The 20223-nt window shown below is 39.0% G+C and overlaps 1 protein-coding gene across 1 annotated transcript in view; it reads right to left on the bottom strand.

Moving 5' to 3' along the window:
- UNC80 (unc-80 homolog, NALCN channel complex subunit) overlaps window positions 1-20223 on the bottom strand; it is a 353943-nt gene that overhangs the window by 303519 nt on the left and 30201 nt on the right. Inside the window, exons 8-13 of the mRNA XM_053713382.1 lie at window positions 19943-20085; window positions 17707-17968; window positions 11127-11252; window positions 7187-7403; window positions 2431-2571; window positions 2069-2337 (exon numbers count right to left, since the gene is read on the bottom strand). Coding sequence (XP_053569357.1) covers window positions 2069-2337; window positions 2431-2571; window positions 7187-7403; window positions 11127-11252; window positions 17707-17968; window positions 19943-20085 — 1158 coding nt within the window. The remainder of the gene's footprint in view (window positions 1-2068; window positions 2338-2430; window positions 2572-7186; window positions 7404-11126; window positions 11253-17706; window positions 17969-19942; window positions 20086-20223) is intronic.

The following is a 20223-nucleotide window of genomic DNA, read 5'->3' as shown; positions in this document are numbered from 1 at the left end:
GTATAGCCAATCAAAAGCCATACTGCCCCTTCTATTGAAAATAGCAGGTATACTCCTGCATCCCTGCTTCATAGACATCATATTGAAAGATCAATTCATCATGTGCTGAAGCAAGTAAAGAGTGAATTGCTCTGTCTGTGAAGCCACTCATACCACTTGGCTATTTTTTTATCTTTTGATAATGTAGCACTAAGCGCATAGATGGCCATGGGCATTAACAAAAAACACATAAATATAACACTGTGATGTAGGCAGAATGTCATTAAACTGCTGAGCACAACTACACTAGGAGGTTACTTTTCACCATGGTATTGTTTTTTTTTCCTGTGCCTGCAGCTGTCTTCAATGTCATTCTCTTATTCTAACCCCTTACAAGTATTAGTAAAGCTCTGCATCTTCAAACTGGGCACCACCATCGTGAAGTTTATATTTGTTATGTAACTTTTAAATTGTGCAAAAAACTGCAGAATAAAAAAACCTCTACTCTCTACTATGTGACTTAAACTGAAGTGCAAGGTACAGATGTCCAAAATCGTCTAACATACCAGATCTGTTAAAGTGCACTGCTTCTGTCACAGGATGCAACAATACACGTGCTACAATATGGCGGTGCCCTCTATAACTACCATTGGCGGAGCAGGTGCAGTGGTGGGGGGCCCATAGCAGCCAGTCTATACATAGGTTTGTGCAGAATGTGTACAATCCTAATGTAGGGGTGTATTTTATTAGTGCAGGTTACAGGTCTATCTATCCTCAAAAGCATTATACAGTCAAGCATGTAAATTATTACTATTACATAATACCATTGGGGGGGGGGCTCAAAAAACCTTTGCACCAGGACCCTCTGAAGAGTAAGTCTGCTACTGCGGTATATGATAAAGTTGAACTATTTATGGGCTACAGTGCTTAATGAACTGGAATCTTATTTAACAATAAATTGTTAGATATCATTTTATTTAAAATGTTTAGATTGCCAGGTCTGACTATTTAACTATTCATTCTGAGTTTAGTTTTTTGTATGTGCTTCTCATCTAAGTAGGGAATACAATAAAAATGGATAAATTAAATAGTTTGAGGCTTATTCATTATTGATTAAGTGTTACCATGGTAACAGTACCAGATGTGTAAGTCTTAGTTTTAAATAAAACCAGCCAATGTGCAGACATATGGAGCACCAACACATCTACAAAACCATGGAAAAAAATGTTTGATTTTGGTATGTGGAGTAAACAACACAAAAATGTGAGTACAATGTCCCTTGAGCTGTTACTGCCTTTAATTAGGGATGGTCGAATGTTCTGAAAGTGTAATTCGTTGGGTAGAACCAATAGTCCTGTGGACATTCGTTTTGAACAATCGAATGTTGATAAGAATGAAAATCCATTAAAATTCAGTAATTTAATGTTATTTACGGTTTTCAAATATATTTTTGAATAATTAGATTAAATATGCACATTCTAAAATTTCGAATGTAACATTTAATTTAACAAATACTATACAGAAATTGAATATTTTATGTGGTAGGAAATTTAGTAAATTGATACGTAATAGATACAAATCTATCAATTGGAATGTTTCTGTTTCGAAAATTGCATAATTCGAATACTACATTTAAAAAGAGCATTAGAAATACTATTACAAATCTATTGATTTGAATTTCTCTTATTTAAATATTACATAATTCAAATTGAATTATTAGAAAAAATCAAATAGAATATTACATTTAAAGAAAGTTTTAGAAATACTATTACACACACTAAACAAATTTTAGAATGTTGTACAAACATTCAAAATTCGAAACGAATGAACGAATGTGTTAAAATTTGTTTAATTTTTTGAATGATGCAAAACATTCACCCATCCCAAGCTTTAATCACTTTACATATAATATTTGTTGTAAATCACAATAACACCTAGTTTATTATAGGTGTGCATACATTTGTGAAGACTAGAAGACAATAAACATAACATGTCATTACATATGATTTAACAGAGGTGTTTGTCATTCTACCGTCTCTCTCTTATCTAGAATATTTTTGTTAATTCTCTCTCTATTGACACCACTTACCGAGAGATCCAGCATACCATTCTTGTGCACAAAGTTGTTGGTCCCATCAATATGGTCTGTGTCCTCCAGGCTGCTGTAGTTAATACAGGAATCTGTTAGGCTACGAGGAAGATTAGCACAAGCCAGAGGTTCATGCGGCATTTCAGGGATGGGCACTTGGTTGCAGAGCTTTCTCATGTGCTCAGTGAAAAAATCAGCATAGCCTACATTGAAAGAGGCCAATGTGGTGTTGAAAGTGGCTACTGTTATGGTGGATATTTGGGATCTCACTGGAGAGAGATAGAAGTTAACAGCCGGGTTAATAAATCTCACCTGTAATATACCTACTACTCTGGTTACTAGCAGGGGCTCAGTACACTTACCTTCCTTAACTGTATTATCGCCATGGCTGTTTGGATGGTCTGGAAGTTCACTCAGGAGGGTATGATGTGAGTGTGAATGTCGTGCACTCAAGCTATCCATCTCTGTAGCTGTGTCAGAGCTTCCGCGCCTGGTGAATTTGCCTAAATAAATATTAAAGGAACATGAAACCCACATTTTTTCTTTCATGATTTCAAGAGTATGCAATTTTAAACAACTTTCCAATTTACTTCTATTATCTAATTTGCTTCATTCCTTTGATATCATTTGATAGCTTTGATAGCTACTAAATAAGCTCAGTAGCTGCTGAACAAAGAAGAAAAGCAAAAGCACTACACTGATATTGGTGGGAATACAATTTGATTGAAAATCTTGTCTAATATTTATATAAGGGCTAGAGTGCTGTGCATTAACAGACATTTTGCAAAACAATAAAGGTCAGACAGTACTAACCCAAAATATGCACTGTTAGCACTTCTGTTTCCCGGTTGTGCCATCTATTACATAGAGGTGGGAGTGTGCCAAAATAAAATATAACCTTATTATATATATGGATATGTAGCTATGCCAACAAAGAATTAATTACTATTCAACTCAGAAACTATGGAGTTACTGGTACCAAAAATTCAAAATTATGACTGTGTGAAATCTATTCACACTGTTAACTATAATATAATACACTAGTCCTAAAGCCCGTGTACACGGGCCATTTTTTGCAGTACAGCAGTCCCACCCCTTGCTCTCTCTCTATCCCCCCTCTCTTTTACTCTCTCTCTCCCCCCTCTCTTCTGCTCTCTCTCCCCCTTCTCTTTTGCTCTCTCTCTCTATCCCCCCTCTCTTTTGCTCTCTCTTTCTCCGCTCTCCTTTGCTCTCTCTCTCCCCCCTCTCTTTTGCTCTCTCTCCCCCCTCTCTTTTGCTCTCTCTCTCCCCCCTCTCTTTTGCTCTCTCTCTCCCCCCTCTCTTTTGCTCTCTCTCTTCCCCCTCTCTTTTGCTCTCTCTCTTTCCCCTCTCTTTTGCTCTCTCTCACCCCCCTCTCTTCTGCTCTCTCACCCCCCTCTCTTCTGCTCTCTCACCCCCTCTCTTTTGCTCTCTCCCCCTCTTTTGCTGTCTCTCTCCCCCTCTCTTTTGTGCTCTCTCCCCCTCTCTTTTGATCTCTCTCCCCCCTCTCTTTTGCTCTCTCTCTCCCCCCTCTCTTTTGCTCTCTCTCCCCCCTCTCTTTTGCTCTCTCTCTTCCCCCTCTCTTTTGCTCTCTCTCTTTCCCCTCTCTTTTGCTCTCTCTCTTTCCCCTCTCTTTTGCTCTCTCTCTTTCCCCTCTCTTTTGCTCTCTCTCACCCCCCCCTCTCTTCTGCTCTCTCACCCCCCTCTCTTTTGCTCTCTCCCCCTCTTTTGCTGTCTCTCTCCCCCTCTCTTTTGTGCTCACTCCCCCTCTCTTTTGATCTCTCTCCCCCCTCTCTTTTGCTCTCTCTCCCCCCTCTCTTTTGCTCTCTCTCTCCCCCCTCTCTTTTGCTCTCTCTCTTTCCCCTCTCTTTTGCTCTCTCTCTTTCCCCTCTCTTTTGCTCTCTCTCACCCCCCTCTCTTCTGCTCTCTCACCCCCCTCTCTTTTGCTCTCTCCCCCTCTTTTGCTGTCTCTCTCCCCCTCTCTTTTGTGCTCTCTCCCCCCTCTTTTGCGCTCTCTACCCCTCTCTTTTGTGCTCTCTCCCCCCTCTCTTTTGTGCTCTCTCCCCCCTCTCTTTTGTGCTCTCTCCCTCCTCTCTTTTGTGCTCTCTCCCCTCTCTCTTGTGTGCTCTCTCCCACCTCTTTTGTGCTCTCTCTATCCCTTCTTTTGTGCTCTCTCTCCCTTCTTTTGTGCTCTCTCTCCCTTCTTTTGTGCTCTCTCCCCCCTCTTTTGTGCTCTCTTTCCCTTCTTTTGTGCTCTCTCCCCCTCTCTTTTGTGCTCTCTCCCCCCTCTCTTTTGTGCTCTCTCCCCCCTCTCTTTTGTGCTCTCTCCCCCCTCTCTTTTGTGTTCTCTCCCCCCTCTCTTTTGTGCTCTCTCCCCCTCTCTTTTGTGCTCTCTCCCCCCTCTCTTTTGTGCTCTCTCCCCCTCTCTTTTGTGCTCTCTCCCTCCTCTCTTTTGTGCTCTCTCCTCCCTCTCTTGTGTGCTCTCTCCCACCTCTTTTGTGCTCTCTCTATCCCTTCTTTTGTGCTCTCTCTATCCCTTCTTTTGTGCTCTCTCTCCCTTCTTTTGTGCTCTCTACCTTCTTTTGTGCTCTCTCCCCCCTCTTTTGTGCTCTCTCCCCCTCTTGTGTGCTCTCTCCCCCTCTTTTGTGCTCTCTCCCCTCTCTTTTGTGCTCTCTCTCCCTTCTTTTGTGCTCTCTCCCACCTCTTTTGTGCTCTCTCTCCCTTCTTTTGTGCTCTCTTTCCCTTCTTTTGTGCTCTCTCCCCCCTCTTTTGTGCTCTCCCCTCCCCTCTTTTGTGCTCTCTCCCCCTCTCTTTTGTGCTTTCTCCCCCCTCTCTTTTGTGCTCTCTCCACTCCTCTCTTTTGTGCTCTCTCCCACCTCTTTTGTGCTCTCTCCCCCTCTCTTTTGTGCTCTCTCCCCCCTCTCTTTTGTGCTCTCTCCCCCCTCTCTTTTGTGCTCTCTCCCCCTCTCTTTTGTGCTCTCTCTCCCTCTCTTTTGTGCTCTCTCTCCCTCTCTTTTGTGCTCTCTCCCCCCTCTCTTTTCTGTCTCTCTCCCCCTCTCTTTTGTGCTCTCTCCCCCTCTCTTTTGTGCTCTCTCCCCCTCTCTTTTGTGCACTCTCCCCCCTCTCTTTTGTGCACTCTCCCCCCCTCTCTTTTGCTGTCTCTCTCCCTCTCTTTATCCCCCCCCTCTTCTGCTCTCTCTATCCCCCCTCTTTAGAGCCCTCTGCCGGCCCCGGCATCTGGCCACGCCCGGCCCCACCCACGTCACGCACGGCCCGTCCACATCACGCACGGGCCCCGTCCACGTCGCACCCGCCCGGCCACGCCCACTCCACCACACGTCAGGTCACTCATTTGGTAGGCAAGCATACTAACCACTTGTACACATTTATCATAGTAAAATTGACCGAAGTACCAAATATATGTTTTAAACTCAGCGGGTCCTATCTTACTTAAAGGGATATGAAACACAAAAGTGTTCTTTCATGATTCAGATAGAGCATATGATTTTAAACAACAGCAGGGACGTATGCTTAGGAGCTGGCCCATTTCTGGAACACTATATGCAGCAGTTTTGCAAGAATGTTTTCTATTTGCAAAACCACTATATACCAGCCCTATTTCCTGCCATGCAGTGCTCTATATGCCTACCTAGATATCATTTCAACACAGAATATCATGGGAACAAAGAAAATCTGATAATAGAAGTGACTTGGAAACATTATTAAAATTGTATGCTCTGTCGCTTTACCATAGTCCGTCCTTGGTTCAAAGATTGTTTTGTTTCTTTTAGTGATGCAGTGAGCCGAACAGCCAATCATATGCAATACCACTGAACGAAGAAAACACTTCTTGTGGCTCTCCTTTAGTATAAACCACTCTTATTTAAATACAGATAGAAAACCCTTTATCAAAACTGCTTGTTACCGGAAAAGGTTTGGATTTTGGAATAGTTTGGATTTTGTAATATTTGCATCTGTAAAATGGGACAGTTCGGATGGGACCAAGGGGCCTATTTAACAAAGGTCTGTTGGACCTGATCCGACAGTGCGGATCAGGTCCGACAGACCTTGCTGAATGCGGAGAGCAATACACTCTCCATATTCAGAATTGCACCAGCAGCTCTTGTAGACTGCTGATGCAACGCTGCCCCCTGCAGATTTCTCTCGATCGAGTTGATTTCCGGCGATGTCTGCCCGCCTGCTCAGAGCAGGCGGATAGGTTATGGAGCAGCAGTCTTTAGACTGCTGCTTCATAACTGGTGTTTGCAGACTCGCCAGAAACACGGGGCTTCAAGCTCCGTACGGAGCTTGATAGATATGCCCCCAAGTGTAAACAGCAATATCTTATGTCATTTAGGCAATATTTTCATAATACAGCTTATACATGTAACCTAAAGGTAGTTTTATATCATTTTTAATACTTTGTATACATAAAATCCTCAGAAAGATAGTACAGTACTGTAATCAGAAAGATAATATTTGTTGTTTTAAATAAATATAGACTATTTATTTGCATTTTAGAACACAAAAACCAAACCAAATACAGAGACAGAGAAGATTGTAATTTACAGGCAGGTAAAAATAGTCATTTTTTATATATATATATATATATATATATATATATTATTTTTTTTTTTAAATATTAATTAAAAAGTTTGGATTTCAGAATTCTGGATTTGGGGATTTGTACCTGTACTACATGCAAACATAACAGCAATTTACAAGATGTTAAAATCAAAATATGCTTTCTGTAATATACAATCCCCACGGTAGCTTTCAGCTTCTCTTACAAAATGTCAAAGCTCTCCTCCAACAGTTCTTCAATGCATGGTCTAAGTTACACTCTTGTTATGTATGAAAATTACCCTTAGAAAGAATTTCTCCCAAAGGGTGATGGGAGCAATGAGACATGGGCCCCTCACTCTAAGCATAGAGAGAAGTGTTGTGTACATCTACTGAAATGGCCCATACATACTAAAATGTATATCTGCATTTAATTGTTCAAATCTCTTCAAAAGTGAATATCTTGTACTTTTGAATTTTTTGACAAAATAATTAATTCTAAGTTAAATGATGACTCTTTATTTGAGATCAACTTACCAAGTATTGTTGTCTGCCACCCTGTTTTTTCTATTGTGCGTCTGTCCTCTCCAATCCCAGAAAAACTCCCGAATGAAAATGTGCTACGTGTTGGCGAGACATCCAAGTGGTCCTCATGCAGCAGGAACGGGACCCCCATCCTCCTCTGACGCTTCTTGCCTTGGTGGTGATATGGAATGGATCCCTTACGCTCCCTGTCTTCTTTACGACTCTTAAACTGGAGGTAAACAAATAATGGGTTAATCACAATAGCACTGTACACAGTGATATATACAATATATATATATATATATAGATATATACAGTGTATATATATATATATATATATATATATATATACAGCAAACACACAGGATACCTGTTTTCAGGCAAGACAACACGTCCTCTAGGGTATAAACATTTGCAGCTTTGAAATTGCAGAAAAGAACACTTTTTATTCTAAAAATGAACACATTCTACACTTGGCTTTAAATCACATTCACAGGTGATTTCAGAAACAACTACTAACACAAGCCTAGCTCTTTTAGAGCACTAACTAAACATGTAGCAATACAAACTAACTAGTAGAATAACCTAACAAACAATATAACAGTTTTCACCAACCTTTCTGATATTGAGGCCGAATTATCATATGTCTGTCGGACCTGATCCGACAGTGCGGATAAGGTCTGACAGACATCGCTGAATGCGGAGAGCAATAAGCTCTCCGTATTCAGCATTGCACCAGCAGCTCACAAGAGCTTCTGGTGCAACACCGCCCCCTGCAGATGGGCCGCCAGCAGGGAGGTGTCAATCAACCCGATCGTACTCGCCTAGAGCAGGTGGACAGGGTTATGGAGCAGCGATCTTTAGACTGAAGACTCGCCAGAAACACGGGCCCTCAAGCTCCGTTTGGAGCTTGATAAATGGGCCTCTAACTCTTTTCTCAGATAAGTTTTCAATGCTCACTATATATAAACATACATACATACATATACATCTTTAGGCATGTATAGTATATGTACAGTGGGTATTAAAAATAATCACCCCCTTGAAAATAATCACATTTGGTTGCTTTGCAGTCGGAAATAAAGACACATTTTTTTTATCCAGTTGTAATGCAACTTATAACATCCAAGTGAAAGATATAACACTAACATGTCAGGCAAAAATAAGGACATTTCAAAAACAGAATCACTGAGTTGTAAAAAGGACCACCCCCTTCTAAAATTACTTGTAAACTCAATCAGGTGTAGCTAATCACCTTCTCAACAGCAGGTGATCAGCTGAGGGCATATTGATTAGCTCAGCATGAAAAGAGCTTTCCTGGAGCATCTCAGTCCCTGGTAGTGCAACTGAAGCAATCAACTAAGGGTAGCAAGGTACTGTCAAAAGATCTCCGGGATAATGTTGTGGACAGGCACAAGTCAGGAGATGGATACAAGAAAATATCAAAGGCTTTATCAATGCCTAGATGCACAGTGAAGTCTATTATTAAAGGGACACTAAACCCACATTTGTTCTTTCTTAATACAGATAGAGCATGACATTTTAAGCAACTTTCCTATTTATTATCAATTTTTATTTATTCTCTTGGTACTGGTAGAGATCAGTACAAGAACTCCATGCTCAGGTTGGAAGACCCTTATCCTTGCATTCCTATTGTAAATTACTTCTTGAGATTTCTGCTCTTTTTCCATATTATCTGTCACGGATACCAGACAGCTAAGGCTACCCCCAACCCCCCTACAACCTCACCCCTGTTGTTTCTCAGTGGGTTTGGGCTCCTCAGAGCAACCACAATCTCTGGAAGCTTTTGTTTGCTTGTTTTGTGGAGAGCTGGTGTATGACCAGGAAAACCCTCCTAGACTGGCCGGGCTTCTGGAACTCCCGGTCGGCCGCCTCACAACGGACACCCGCCTAACTCCTCTCAGGCTGGCCGGGCTCCTGGAACTCCCGGTCGGGAGGACACCCGCTAACTTTACCCCTGGTCGCTTCAGCAGCCCTTTGACCCAGAGCACCACTCTTTTGGGGATTGGTAGCCCCTAGGGAGGACAAGAGCTGTGGCAATTATCAGAGGGGAGCTCCTTTAGGAACTGGGGGTTCTGGACACCCCTAACCCCATAACTTCAACGGACTGTAACTCTGGTCCCCAGTAACGAATCATGCTTATTTTTGGACTGTGGCATCTGGGGACCAAGAGCTTTAAAATGACATCACCCCGAAACTGCCACCCCTAGGTTTTGGGATTATGTGAGACTGTGGCTCCTATAGAGGTGCCGGGCTGTCTGGAAGGGCGGGAATGGTGGGAAAATAGTGGGATTGTAATTTGTCTTATCAAGAAGAGTTGTGTGTATAAAAGGAGTGTATGTTGTACAATAAAATCAGTTCTTATTTCACCTGAATGCTAGTCTGTCTAGTCATTTAGGTGGTCTCCAGCTAGAATCACTTTCCTGGGCTACATAGAAATCACTTTCCTGGGCTACATAGCAGCCTGTTCCAGGCAGAGGAAGGACACCTTGGCAGAGCTACCTAGTCTGGGTAGCTGCAGTCTGCCACAGGGTGGGACCCTGAGTACTGGTGCTGTCGGGCATCAGGGGTGGCTACAGGCTGTGGTCACTTGCCAGCTACATAGCTGCAGTCGGCAGGGAGGAAGAAGGACCCGTTTGGCGGAGCTACCCAGTCGGGGTAGCCGGGGTATCCGTCACATTATCCCTTACTACTAGCATTATGGCTCCATTCGCTGATTTGCTGCCTTATTAACCCTTCCACAAATTAACTCCTTGTCCTGTATAATGAATATATTTTTCTGCCTCTTGCCATGATTCAGTGATATCTTCCGGGGTAGGATTTAATTGTTGTGGGGAAATCCAGGGAATATATGGTTATTATGGTTTTGATTAGGAATAATTGGGTGCATTGATCATGGTTAGATTTTAAGGGACACTAAACACAAAATTTTCTTTCATGATTCAGATACAGCACACAATTTTTAAACAACATTCCAAACTTCTATTATCTAATTTGCTTCATTCTAGATATACAGTACTTTGTTGAAGAAATAGCAATGCACATGGGTGAGCCAATCACACGCAGCATCAATGTGCAGCCACCAATCAGCAGCTACTAAGCATATCTAGATATGCTTTTCTGCAAAGGATATCAAGAGAATCAAGCAAATTAGATAACAGAAGTAAATTAGAAAGTTATTTAAAATTGCATGTTCTTTCTAAATCACGAAAGAAAGAAAAATGTGTTTCATGTCCCTTTAAATGTGGTGGTGCGGATCAGGGATCGGATCAGGGATCAGACATCGATAGCTGTCGGCATTTATCATTGCACAAGCAGTTCTGGTGAACTGCTTGTGCAATGCCGCACCCCGCAGATTCAGCAGTGGTGTCAATCAACCCGATCGTATGCGATCGGGCGGATTGCTGTCTGCCGCCTCAGAGGTGGCGGACGAGTAAAGGAGCAGTGGTCTTAAGACCGCTGCTTCTTAACTCCTGTTTCTGGCGAGCCTAAATGCTTGTGTAGAAACAGGGGTATACGGCCCCATTTGGGCCGTGATAAATTGGCCCCTCTATCTGAATCATGAAAGAAAAAATTTGGGTTTCATAGCCCTTTAACTGTCACCAAGCAGCAGCTCTCTAGATATCCCACCCAGCTTGCTACAAATGGATGTGGCAATATGGTAGTCACAGCTTTTAAATATTAGCAACTTTATAAAGAAACTATAGGAGCCAAGCCCTAGCAATATATGCCTGTCACTATGAAGTTGTGGACTTTGGATTTGTACAACATTTGTTATAGGTCCCTAATTAGTTCAATGAAAATGCTTGTGCTATAAAAAGTTACCCAAATGTCACATAGGCTTTTACTACCAAAACTGTAAGTGATGATAATTTTAAACATGTAAGGGTTGTGTTTATATGCATGTAAAAAGCTTTCTAAGCCTTCTGACCTTCTTGAAGATGTTGATCCCAAGATCGGAAGACAGGTCTGGAATCGCAGGTCTTCTAAGGTTGGTCAAGGAGATCTTGGCATAGGGCTCAGACCTATCCTCTTCATTACACTTTGTTGTAAGATCCTACATTAAAAATAGTTTAGACAGCATAGAGGAGATAACAAAGGGTTCTTAAAAAGGTGTTAACCTGTGACAGGATAAAATAATCTAACACAAGGAACAAAAAGCATTCTTCAGATGTTTTTTAGAATAATACCAGAGTTTCAAACACACACCCTAAGATCCTGTGACAGCAGTAATATGCCAGTGGCATGTTAAGTGGCTTTAAAGGATGGTTTCATGATGGAAATGAAAATGAGTGGTGTTTTTAGGTTTTTGTGCTGAAATCTGAAACCATATTTATGCATATCTGTATTCTGTGTGTATCTGAGTGTGTATCTATGTATTCATATTTGTATTCTGTGTGTATCTGAGTGTGTATCTATGTATTCATATCTGTGCTGTGTGTATCTGAGTGTGTATCTATGTATTCATATCTGTATTGAGTGTGTATCTTTAAGTGTATCTATGTATTCATATCTGTGCTCTGTGTATATTTGTGTGTGTATCTATATATTTATATCTGTGCTCTGTGTATATTTGTGTGTGAATCTATGTATTCATATCTGTGCTCTCTGTATATTTGTGTGTGTATCTATGTATTCATATCTGTGCTCTGTGTATATTTGTATGTGTATCTATGTATGCACATCTATATTCTGTGTGTATCTCAGTGTGTATCTATGTATGCATATCTGTATTCTGTGTGTATCTGAGTGTGTATCTATGTATGCATATCTGTATTCTGTGTGTATCTGAGTGTGTATCTATGTATTCATATTTGTATTCTGTGTGTATCTGAGTGTGTATCTATGTATTCATATCTGTATTCTGTGTGTATCTGAGTGTGTATCTATGTATTCATATCTGTATTGAGTGTGTATCTTTAAGTGTATCTATGTATTCATATCTGTGCTCTGTGTATATTTGTGTGTGTATCTATATATTTATATCTGTGCTCTGTGTATATTTGTGTGTGTATCTATGTATTCATATCTGTGCTCTGTGTATATTTGTGTGTGTATCTATGTATTCATATCTGTGCTCTGTGTATATTTGTATGTGTATCTATGTATGCACATCTGTATTCTGTGTGTATCTGAGTGTGTATCTATGTATGCATATCTGTATTCTGTGTGTATCTGAGTGTGTATCTATGTATGCATATCTGTATTCTGTGTGTATCTGAGTGGATATTTATGTATGCATATCTGTATTCTGTGTGTATCTGAGTGTGTATCTATGTATGCATATCTGTAGTCTTTGTGTATCTGAGTATTCATATCTGTATTCTGTGTGTATCTGAGTGTGTATCTATGTATGCATATCTGTATTCTGTGTGTTTCTATGTATTCATATCTGTATTCTGTGTGTATCTGAGTGTGTATCTATATATGCATATCTGTATTCTGTGTGTATCTATGTATTCATATCTGTATTCTGTGTGTATCTGAGTGTGTATCTATGTATGCATATCTGTAGTCTGTGTGTATCTGAGTGTGTATCTATGTATTCATATCTGTATTCTGTGTGTATCTGAGTGTGTATCTATGTATTCATATCTGTGCTCTGTGTGCATTTCTGTGTGTATCTATGTATGCATATCTGTATTCTGTGTGTATCTGAGTGTGTATCTATGTATGCATATCTGTATTCTGTGTGTATCTGAGTGTGTATCTATGTATTCATATCTGTATTCTGTGTGTATCTGACTGTGTACCTATGTATGCATATCTGTATTCTGTGTGTATCTGAGTGTGTATCTATTTATGCATATCTGTATTATGTGTGTATCTGAGTGTGTATCTATGTATGCATATCTGTATACTGTGTGTATCTGAGTGTGTATCTATGTATTCATATCTGTAGTCTGTGTGTATCTGAGTGTGTATCTGTGTATTCATATCTGTATTCTGTGTGTATCTGAGTGTGTATCTATGTATTCATATCTGTATTCTGTGTGTATCTGAGTGTGTATCTATGTATTCATATCTGTGCTCTGTGTGTATTTGTGTGTGTATTTATGTATTCATATCTGTATTCTGTGTGTATCTGAGTGTGTATCTATGTATGCATATCTGTATTCTGTGTGTATCTGAGTGTGTATCTATGTATTCATATCTGTGTCCTGTGTGTATTTGTGTGTGTATCTATGTATTCATATCTGTATTCTGTGTGTATCTGAGTGTGTATCTATGTATTCATATCTGTATTCTGTGTGTATCTGAGTGTGTATCTATGTATTCATATCTGTGCTCTGTGTGTATTTGTGTGTGTATCTATGTATGCATATCTGTATTCTGTGTGTATGTGAGTGTGTATCTATGTATTCATATATGTGCTCTGTGTGTATTTGTGTGTGTATCTATGTATTCATATCTGTATTCTGTGTGTATCTGAGTGTGTATCTATGTATGCATATCTGTATTCTGTGTGTATCTTTAAGTGTATCTATGTATTCATATCTGTATTCTGTGTGTATTGTGTGTGTATCTATGTATTCATATCTGTGCTCTGTGTGTATTGTGTGTGTATCTATGAATTCATATCTGTGCTCTGTGTGTATTTATGTGTGTATCTATGTATTCATATCTGTATTCTGTGTGTATCTGTGTGTGTATCTTTGTATTCATATCTGTATTCTGTGTGTATTGTGTGTGTATCTATGTATTCATATCTGTGCTCTGTGTGTATTTGTGTGTGTATCTATGTATTCATATCTGTATTCTGTGTGTATCTGTGTGTGTATCTATGTATTCATATCTGTATTCTATGTGTATCTGTGTGTGTGTATATATGTATTCATATCTGTATTCTGTGTGTATCTGTGTGTGTATCTGTGTATGCACATCTGTATTCTGTGTGTATCTACCATTCTACGTATTTATGCATATCTGTGCTCTGTGTGTATTTCTGTGTCAGTGTACTGTGTTTATTTATTGTGTATGATGTGTGAATATGTGTACTGTGCATAAGACTGTGTGTCTGTATTGTATATGATGTGTGAATATGTGTACTGTGCATAAGCATGTGTGTCTGTGTCTGTATTGTATAGTATATGATGTGTGAATATGTGTACTGTGCATAAGACTGTGTGTCTGTGTCTGTATTGTATATGATGTGTGAATATGTGTACTGTGCATAAGACTGTGTGTCTGTGTCTGTATTGTATATGATGTGTGACTATGTGTACTGTACATAAGACTGTGTGTCTGTGTTGTATATGATGTGTGAATATGTGTACTGTGCATAAGACTGTGTGTCTGTATTGTATATGATGTGTGAATATGTGTACTGTGCATAAGACTGTGTGTCTGTGTCTGTATTGTATATTATGTGTGAATATGTGTACTGTACATAAGACTGTGTGTCTGTGTTGTATATGATGTGTGAATATGTGTACTGTGCATAAGACTGTGTGTCTGTGTCTGTATTGTATATGATGTGTGAATATGTGTACTGTGCATAAGACTGTGTGTCTGTGTCTGTATTGTATATGATGTGTGAATATGTGTACTGTGCATATTGTGTCTGTGTCTGTATTGTATATGATGTGTGAATATGTGTACTGTGCATAAGACTGTGTGTCTGTGTCTGTATTGTATATGATGTGTGAATATGTGTACTGTGCATAAGACTGTGTGTCTGTGTCTGTATTGTGTATGATGTGTGAATATGTGTACTGTGCATAAGACTGTGTGTCTGTGTCTGTATTGTGTATGATGTGTGAATATGTGTACTGTGCATAAGACTGTGTGTCTGTGTCTGTATTGTATATGATGTGTGAATATGTGTACTGTGCATAAGACTGTGTGTCTGTGTCTGTATTGTGTATGATGTGTGAATATGTGTACTGTGCATAAGACTGTGTGTCTGTATTGTGTATGATGTGTGAATATGTGTACTGTGCATAAGACTGTGTGTCTGTATTGTATATTATGTGTGAATATGTGTACTGTGCATAAGACTGTGTGTCTGTGTTGTATATGATGTGTTAATATGTGTACTGTTCATAAGACTGTGTGTCTGTGTCTGTATTGTATATGATGTGTGAATATGTGTACTGTGCATAAGACTGTGTGTCTGTGTCTGTATTGTGTATGATGTGTGAATATGTGTACTGTGCATAAGACTGTGTGTCTGTGTCTGTATTGTATATGATGTGTGAATATGTGTACTGTGCATAAGACTGTGTGTCTGTGTTGTATTGTATATGATGTGTGAATATGTGTACTGTGCATAAGACTGTGTGTCTGTGTCTGTATTGTATATGATGTGTGAATATGTGTACTGTGCATAAGACTGTGTGTCTGTGTCTGTATTGTATATTATGTGTGAATATGTGTACTGTGCATAAGACTGTGTGTCTGTGTCTGTATTATATATGATGTGTGAATATGTGTACTGTGCATAAGACTGTGTGTCTGTGTCTGTATTGTATATGATGTGTGAATATGTGTACTGTGCATAAGACTGTGTGTCTGTGTCTGTATTGTATATGATGTGTGAATATGTGTACTGTGCATAAGACTGTGTGTCTGTGTTGTATTGTATATGATGTGTGAATATGTGTACTGTGCATAAGACTGTGTGTCTGTGTCTGTATTGTATATGATGTGTGAATATGTGTACTGTGCATAAGACTGTGTGTCTGTGTCTGTATTGTATATTATGTGTGAATATGTGTACTGTGCATAAGACTGTGTGTCTGTGTCCTTATTGTATATGATGTGTGAATATGTGTACTGTGCATAAGACTGTGTGTCTGTGTCTGTATTGTATATGATGTGTGAATATGTGTACTGTGCATAAGACTGTGTGTCTGTGTCTGTATTGTATATGATGTGTGAATATGTGTACTGTGCATAAGACTGTGTGTCTGTGTCTGTATTGTGTATGATGTGTGAATATGTGTACTGTGCATAAGACTGTGTGTCTGTATTGTGTATGATGTGTGAATATGTGTACTGTGCATAAGACTGTGTGTCTGTATTGTGTATGATGTGTGAATATGTGTACTGTGCATAAGACTGTGTGTCTGTATTGTGTATGATGTGTGAATATGTGTACTGTGCATAAGACTGTGTGTCTGTGTCTGTATTGTGTATGATGTGTGAATATGTGTACTGTGCATAAGACTGTGTGTCTGTATTGTGTATGATGTGTGAATATGTGTACTGTGCATAAGACTGTGTGTCTGTATTGTGTATGATGTGTGAATATGTGTACTGTGCATAAGACTGTGTGTCTGTATTGTGTATGATGTGTGAATATGTGTACTGTGCATAAGACTGTGTGTCTGTGTCTGTATTGTGTATGATGTGTGAATATGTGTACTGTGCATAAGACTGTGTGTCTGTGTTGTATATGATGTGTGAATATGTGTACTGTGCATAAGACTGTGTGTCTGTGTCTGTATTGTATATGATGTGTGAATATGTGTACTGTGCATAAGACTGTGTGTCTGTGTCTGTATTGTATATTATGTGTGAATATGTGTACTGTGCATAAGACTGTGTGTCTGTGTCTGTATTGTGTATGATGTGTGAATATGTGTACTGTGCATAAGACTGTTTGTCTGTGTTGTATATGATGTGTGAATATGTGTACTGTGCATAAGACTGTGTGTCTGTGTCTGTATTGTATATGATGTGTGAATATGTGTACTGTGCATAAGACTGTGTGTCTGTGTCTGTATTGTGTATGATGTGTGAATATGTGTACTGTGCATAAGACTGTGTGTCTGTATTGTGTATGATGTGTGAATATGTGTACTGTGCATAAGACTGTGTGTCTGTATTGTGTATGATGTGTGAATATGTGTACTGTGCATAAGACTGTGTGTCTGTATTGTGTATGATGTGTGAATATGTGTACTGTGCATAAGACTGTGTGTCTGTGTCTGTATTGTATATGATGTGTGAATATGTGTACTGTGAATAAGACTGTGTGTCTGTGTTGTATTGTATATGATGTGTGAATATGTGTACTGTGCATAAGACTGTGTGTCTGTGTCTGTATTGTATATGATGTGTGAATATGTGTACTGTGCATAAGACTGTGTGTCTGTGTCTGTATTGTGTATGATGTGTGAATATGTGTACTGTGCATAAGACTGTGTGTCTGTGTCTGTATTGTATATGATGTGTGAATATGTGTACTGTGCATAAGACTGTGTGTCTGTATTGTGTATGATGTGTGAATATGTGTACTGTGCATAAGACTGTGTGTCTATATTGTGTATGATGTGTGAATATGTGTACTGTGCATAAGACTGTGTGTCTGTATTGTGTATGATGTGTGAATATGTGTACTGTGCATAAGACTGTGTGTCTGTATTGTGTATGATGTGTGAATATGTGTACTGTGCATAAGACTGTGTGTCTGTGTCTGTATTGTGTATGATGTGTGAATATGTGTACTGTGCATAAGACTGTGTGTCTGTGTCTGTATTCTGTATGTAGGATTATCCACTTGCCTGGGTTTTGTGTGTGTTCACCAGGGAGGGTGCTGCAGCCACCATGGAGCTACTGCGAGGCCGGGGCAGAGGGGGCTCTTCTGGCTCAGAGGATTTCTCTGGCTTCTCCTCTAGCATGTGCCTAAGTCGGTTCAAGTAATACATGAGGGACCACTGAGTGCCCTCTTCAGCCCAGTGAGGTTGCAACAGGCATCGCAGTACTGCCACATCAAAATAAGTGGCATAACGAGATTTCTGACAAGGAGGGATCACCATTGATGCCCTGGAAAAAAAGAGAAATTTAATAGAAAACCTAATTTATTAAATATGATATAAACATTTGTTCTCCCTACATCTGATGCTCTTATCAGACACAAATTAAATTGTATGCTAAAAAAATACTATGTAAAATAAAGATAATATAAAAAAGTCACATAATTAATCTAATCACAACAATTGTGATGCATTAAAGGGACATGAAACCCAAATATTTTATTTGATGATTCAGATAGAGCATGCTTAACAACTTTCTAATTTTTTTACATCATTCATTTTTATTTGTTCTTTTGGTATCTTTTGTTAAAAAGCAGGACATATGCTTTTGAGCCGGCCCATTTCTGGAGCACTATATAGCAGCAGTTTTGCAAGAATGTTATCCATATACAAGGGCACTAGATGGCAACACTATTTCCAGCTATGTAGTGCTCCAGATGCCTACCTAGATATCTCTTCAACACAGAACATCATGGGAACAAAGCAAATGTAATAATATAATTAAATTGGAAACTTTTTTTTTTAAATGGTATGCTCTGTCTGAATTTATGAAGAACATTTTGGGGTTTTATATCCCTTTAATGTCACCAAAATAGCCTACATATCTATCATCTATCTATCTATCTATCTATCTATCTATCTATCTATCTATCTATCTATCTATCATCTATCTATGTATCTATCTATCTATCTATCATCTATCTATGTATCTATCTATCTATCTATCTATCTATCATCTATCTATGTATGTATCTATCTATCTATCTATCTATCTATCTATCTATCTATCTATCTATCTATCTTTACTTATTTATTTACACATAGGTGCCAACATATGAAAAGAAATTCCAGGGACACTCTGCAGCAGTGTTATGCCCATTTATGGTTTGCGTAGCCTCACTCCCTCCAATCCACCCCAAATTGCATAAAATACTAACAGTATAATTTAGCCATTTTGATTGCTTAAAGGGATAGGAAAGTCAAAAATAAAGTTTGATTCATCTAATTTTTAACTTCACTTCTATTATCAAATTGACTTTGTCCTCTTGGGTACCTTTGTTGTAAAGTATATGTAACTTTTGCAAGGGTTAAACAAATGGTCATGCATTAATAACATAGTAGAGCATTTTCTTTTTGCCCTGTTGTAGCCCTTTAATACAGTACCCTAGTACTAGTACAGATTCTACCCTCCCTGGTATTGTATATCATATATCATGGCTTCCCCTTACCTGACACCTGTCTAACCTTCAATTTAAAAGAAGACCATGGATAAAGAAGACTACAAAAAACTTACAATACAGTAAGCAATGACACTGGTAATGACAATGTAGTCAAATGAAAAGCAACAGCGGCCTCTGTACACAATATTATTAAACCAAATACAGACTAAACTGAACAAGGGACAGACTTAATTGACAGTGACCGGAGGCCAAATAAAGTTATATGTGAGTGTATATCTATATACATATATGGACAGACAGGCCTTTACTATAAGACCTCCTAGGGCTTCAACAGTGAAAAGGCTGCTAGCAAGCCTAAACTGACAACTTTTCTGACCTGCCCACCCCCCAACAAAAACATATTACTTCACTGACATTCACATAATAAGCTGACCAACACAAAATGCTGCAGTAAATATTAAGTGATCTATGTTAACAGAAGTATTTGTCCTATTGGCTTGAGTAGAAACCCTACCTATGAGTAATGGTATCTTGGAATATTACAATGAGTAATAAATAAATATTTTTTCACTGCAATGTTTTTACTCAGTGTTAAAGATAATTTTATAGGATCTCCCATTATTATTATCATTATTATTATTAATAATTACTTATAATAATAAAAATGATAACAATTACATTTACTTATAAAGCACCAATATATACATCAGCGCTATAGCATGCATGCTTATGCTTTCTGCATTTAAATGTTCTGTAATCAAATATTCCCGTTTCACTGATCTTCATTGTTGGAAATGCAGTACCTTGTAAGGGGAGGATGCCCTTTATCTTGCTGTGTTTGGGATGAGGTGCATCCATCAAAAGAATTGGCTCTGTGGCAACTTGATCCTGTGGCGCGAGGAGAGATAGAATCTAGCTGATCCAGTTCAGACACAACGTCATAACCCTTTTATTGTAAAAAGCAGAGAAAAGGTAACCAATAACACAATGTAGAGAAACATATATCTGTTAATGTCTGGTGTCTGGATAAAATTATTTGAAGAATGACATTCAAACCAAATTACATATCTGATCTAACATATGT

The sequence above is a fragment of the Bombina bombina genome, chromosome 1 (assembly GCF_027579735.1).
Source record: "Bombina bombina isolate aBomBom1 chromosome 1, aBomBom1.pri, whole genome shotgun sequence".
In the NCBI taxonomy this organism is placed as follows: domain Eukaryota; kingdom Metazoa; phylum Chordata; class Amphibia; order Anura; family Bombinatoridae; genus Bombina; species Bombina bombina.
The sequence above is the reverse complement of the archived record's forward strand: the minus strand, read 5'-3'. Positions and strand labels throughout refer to the sequence as shown.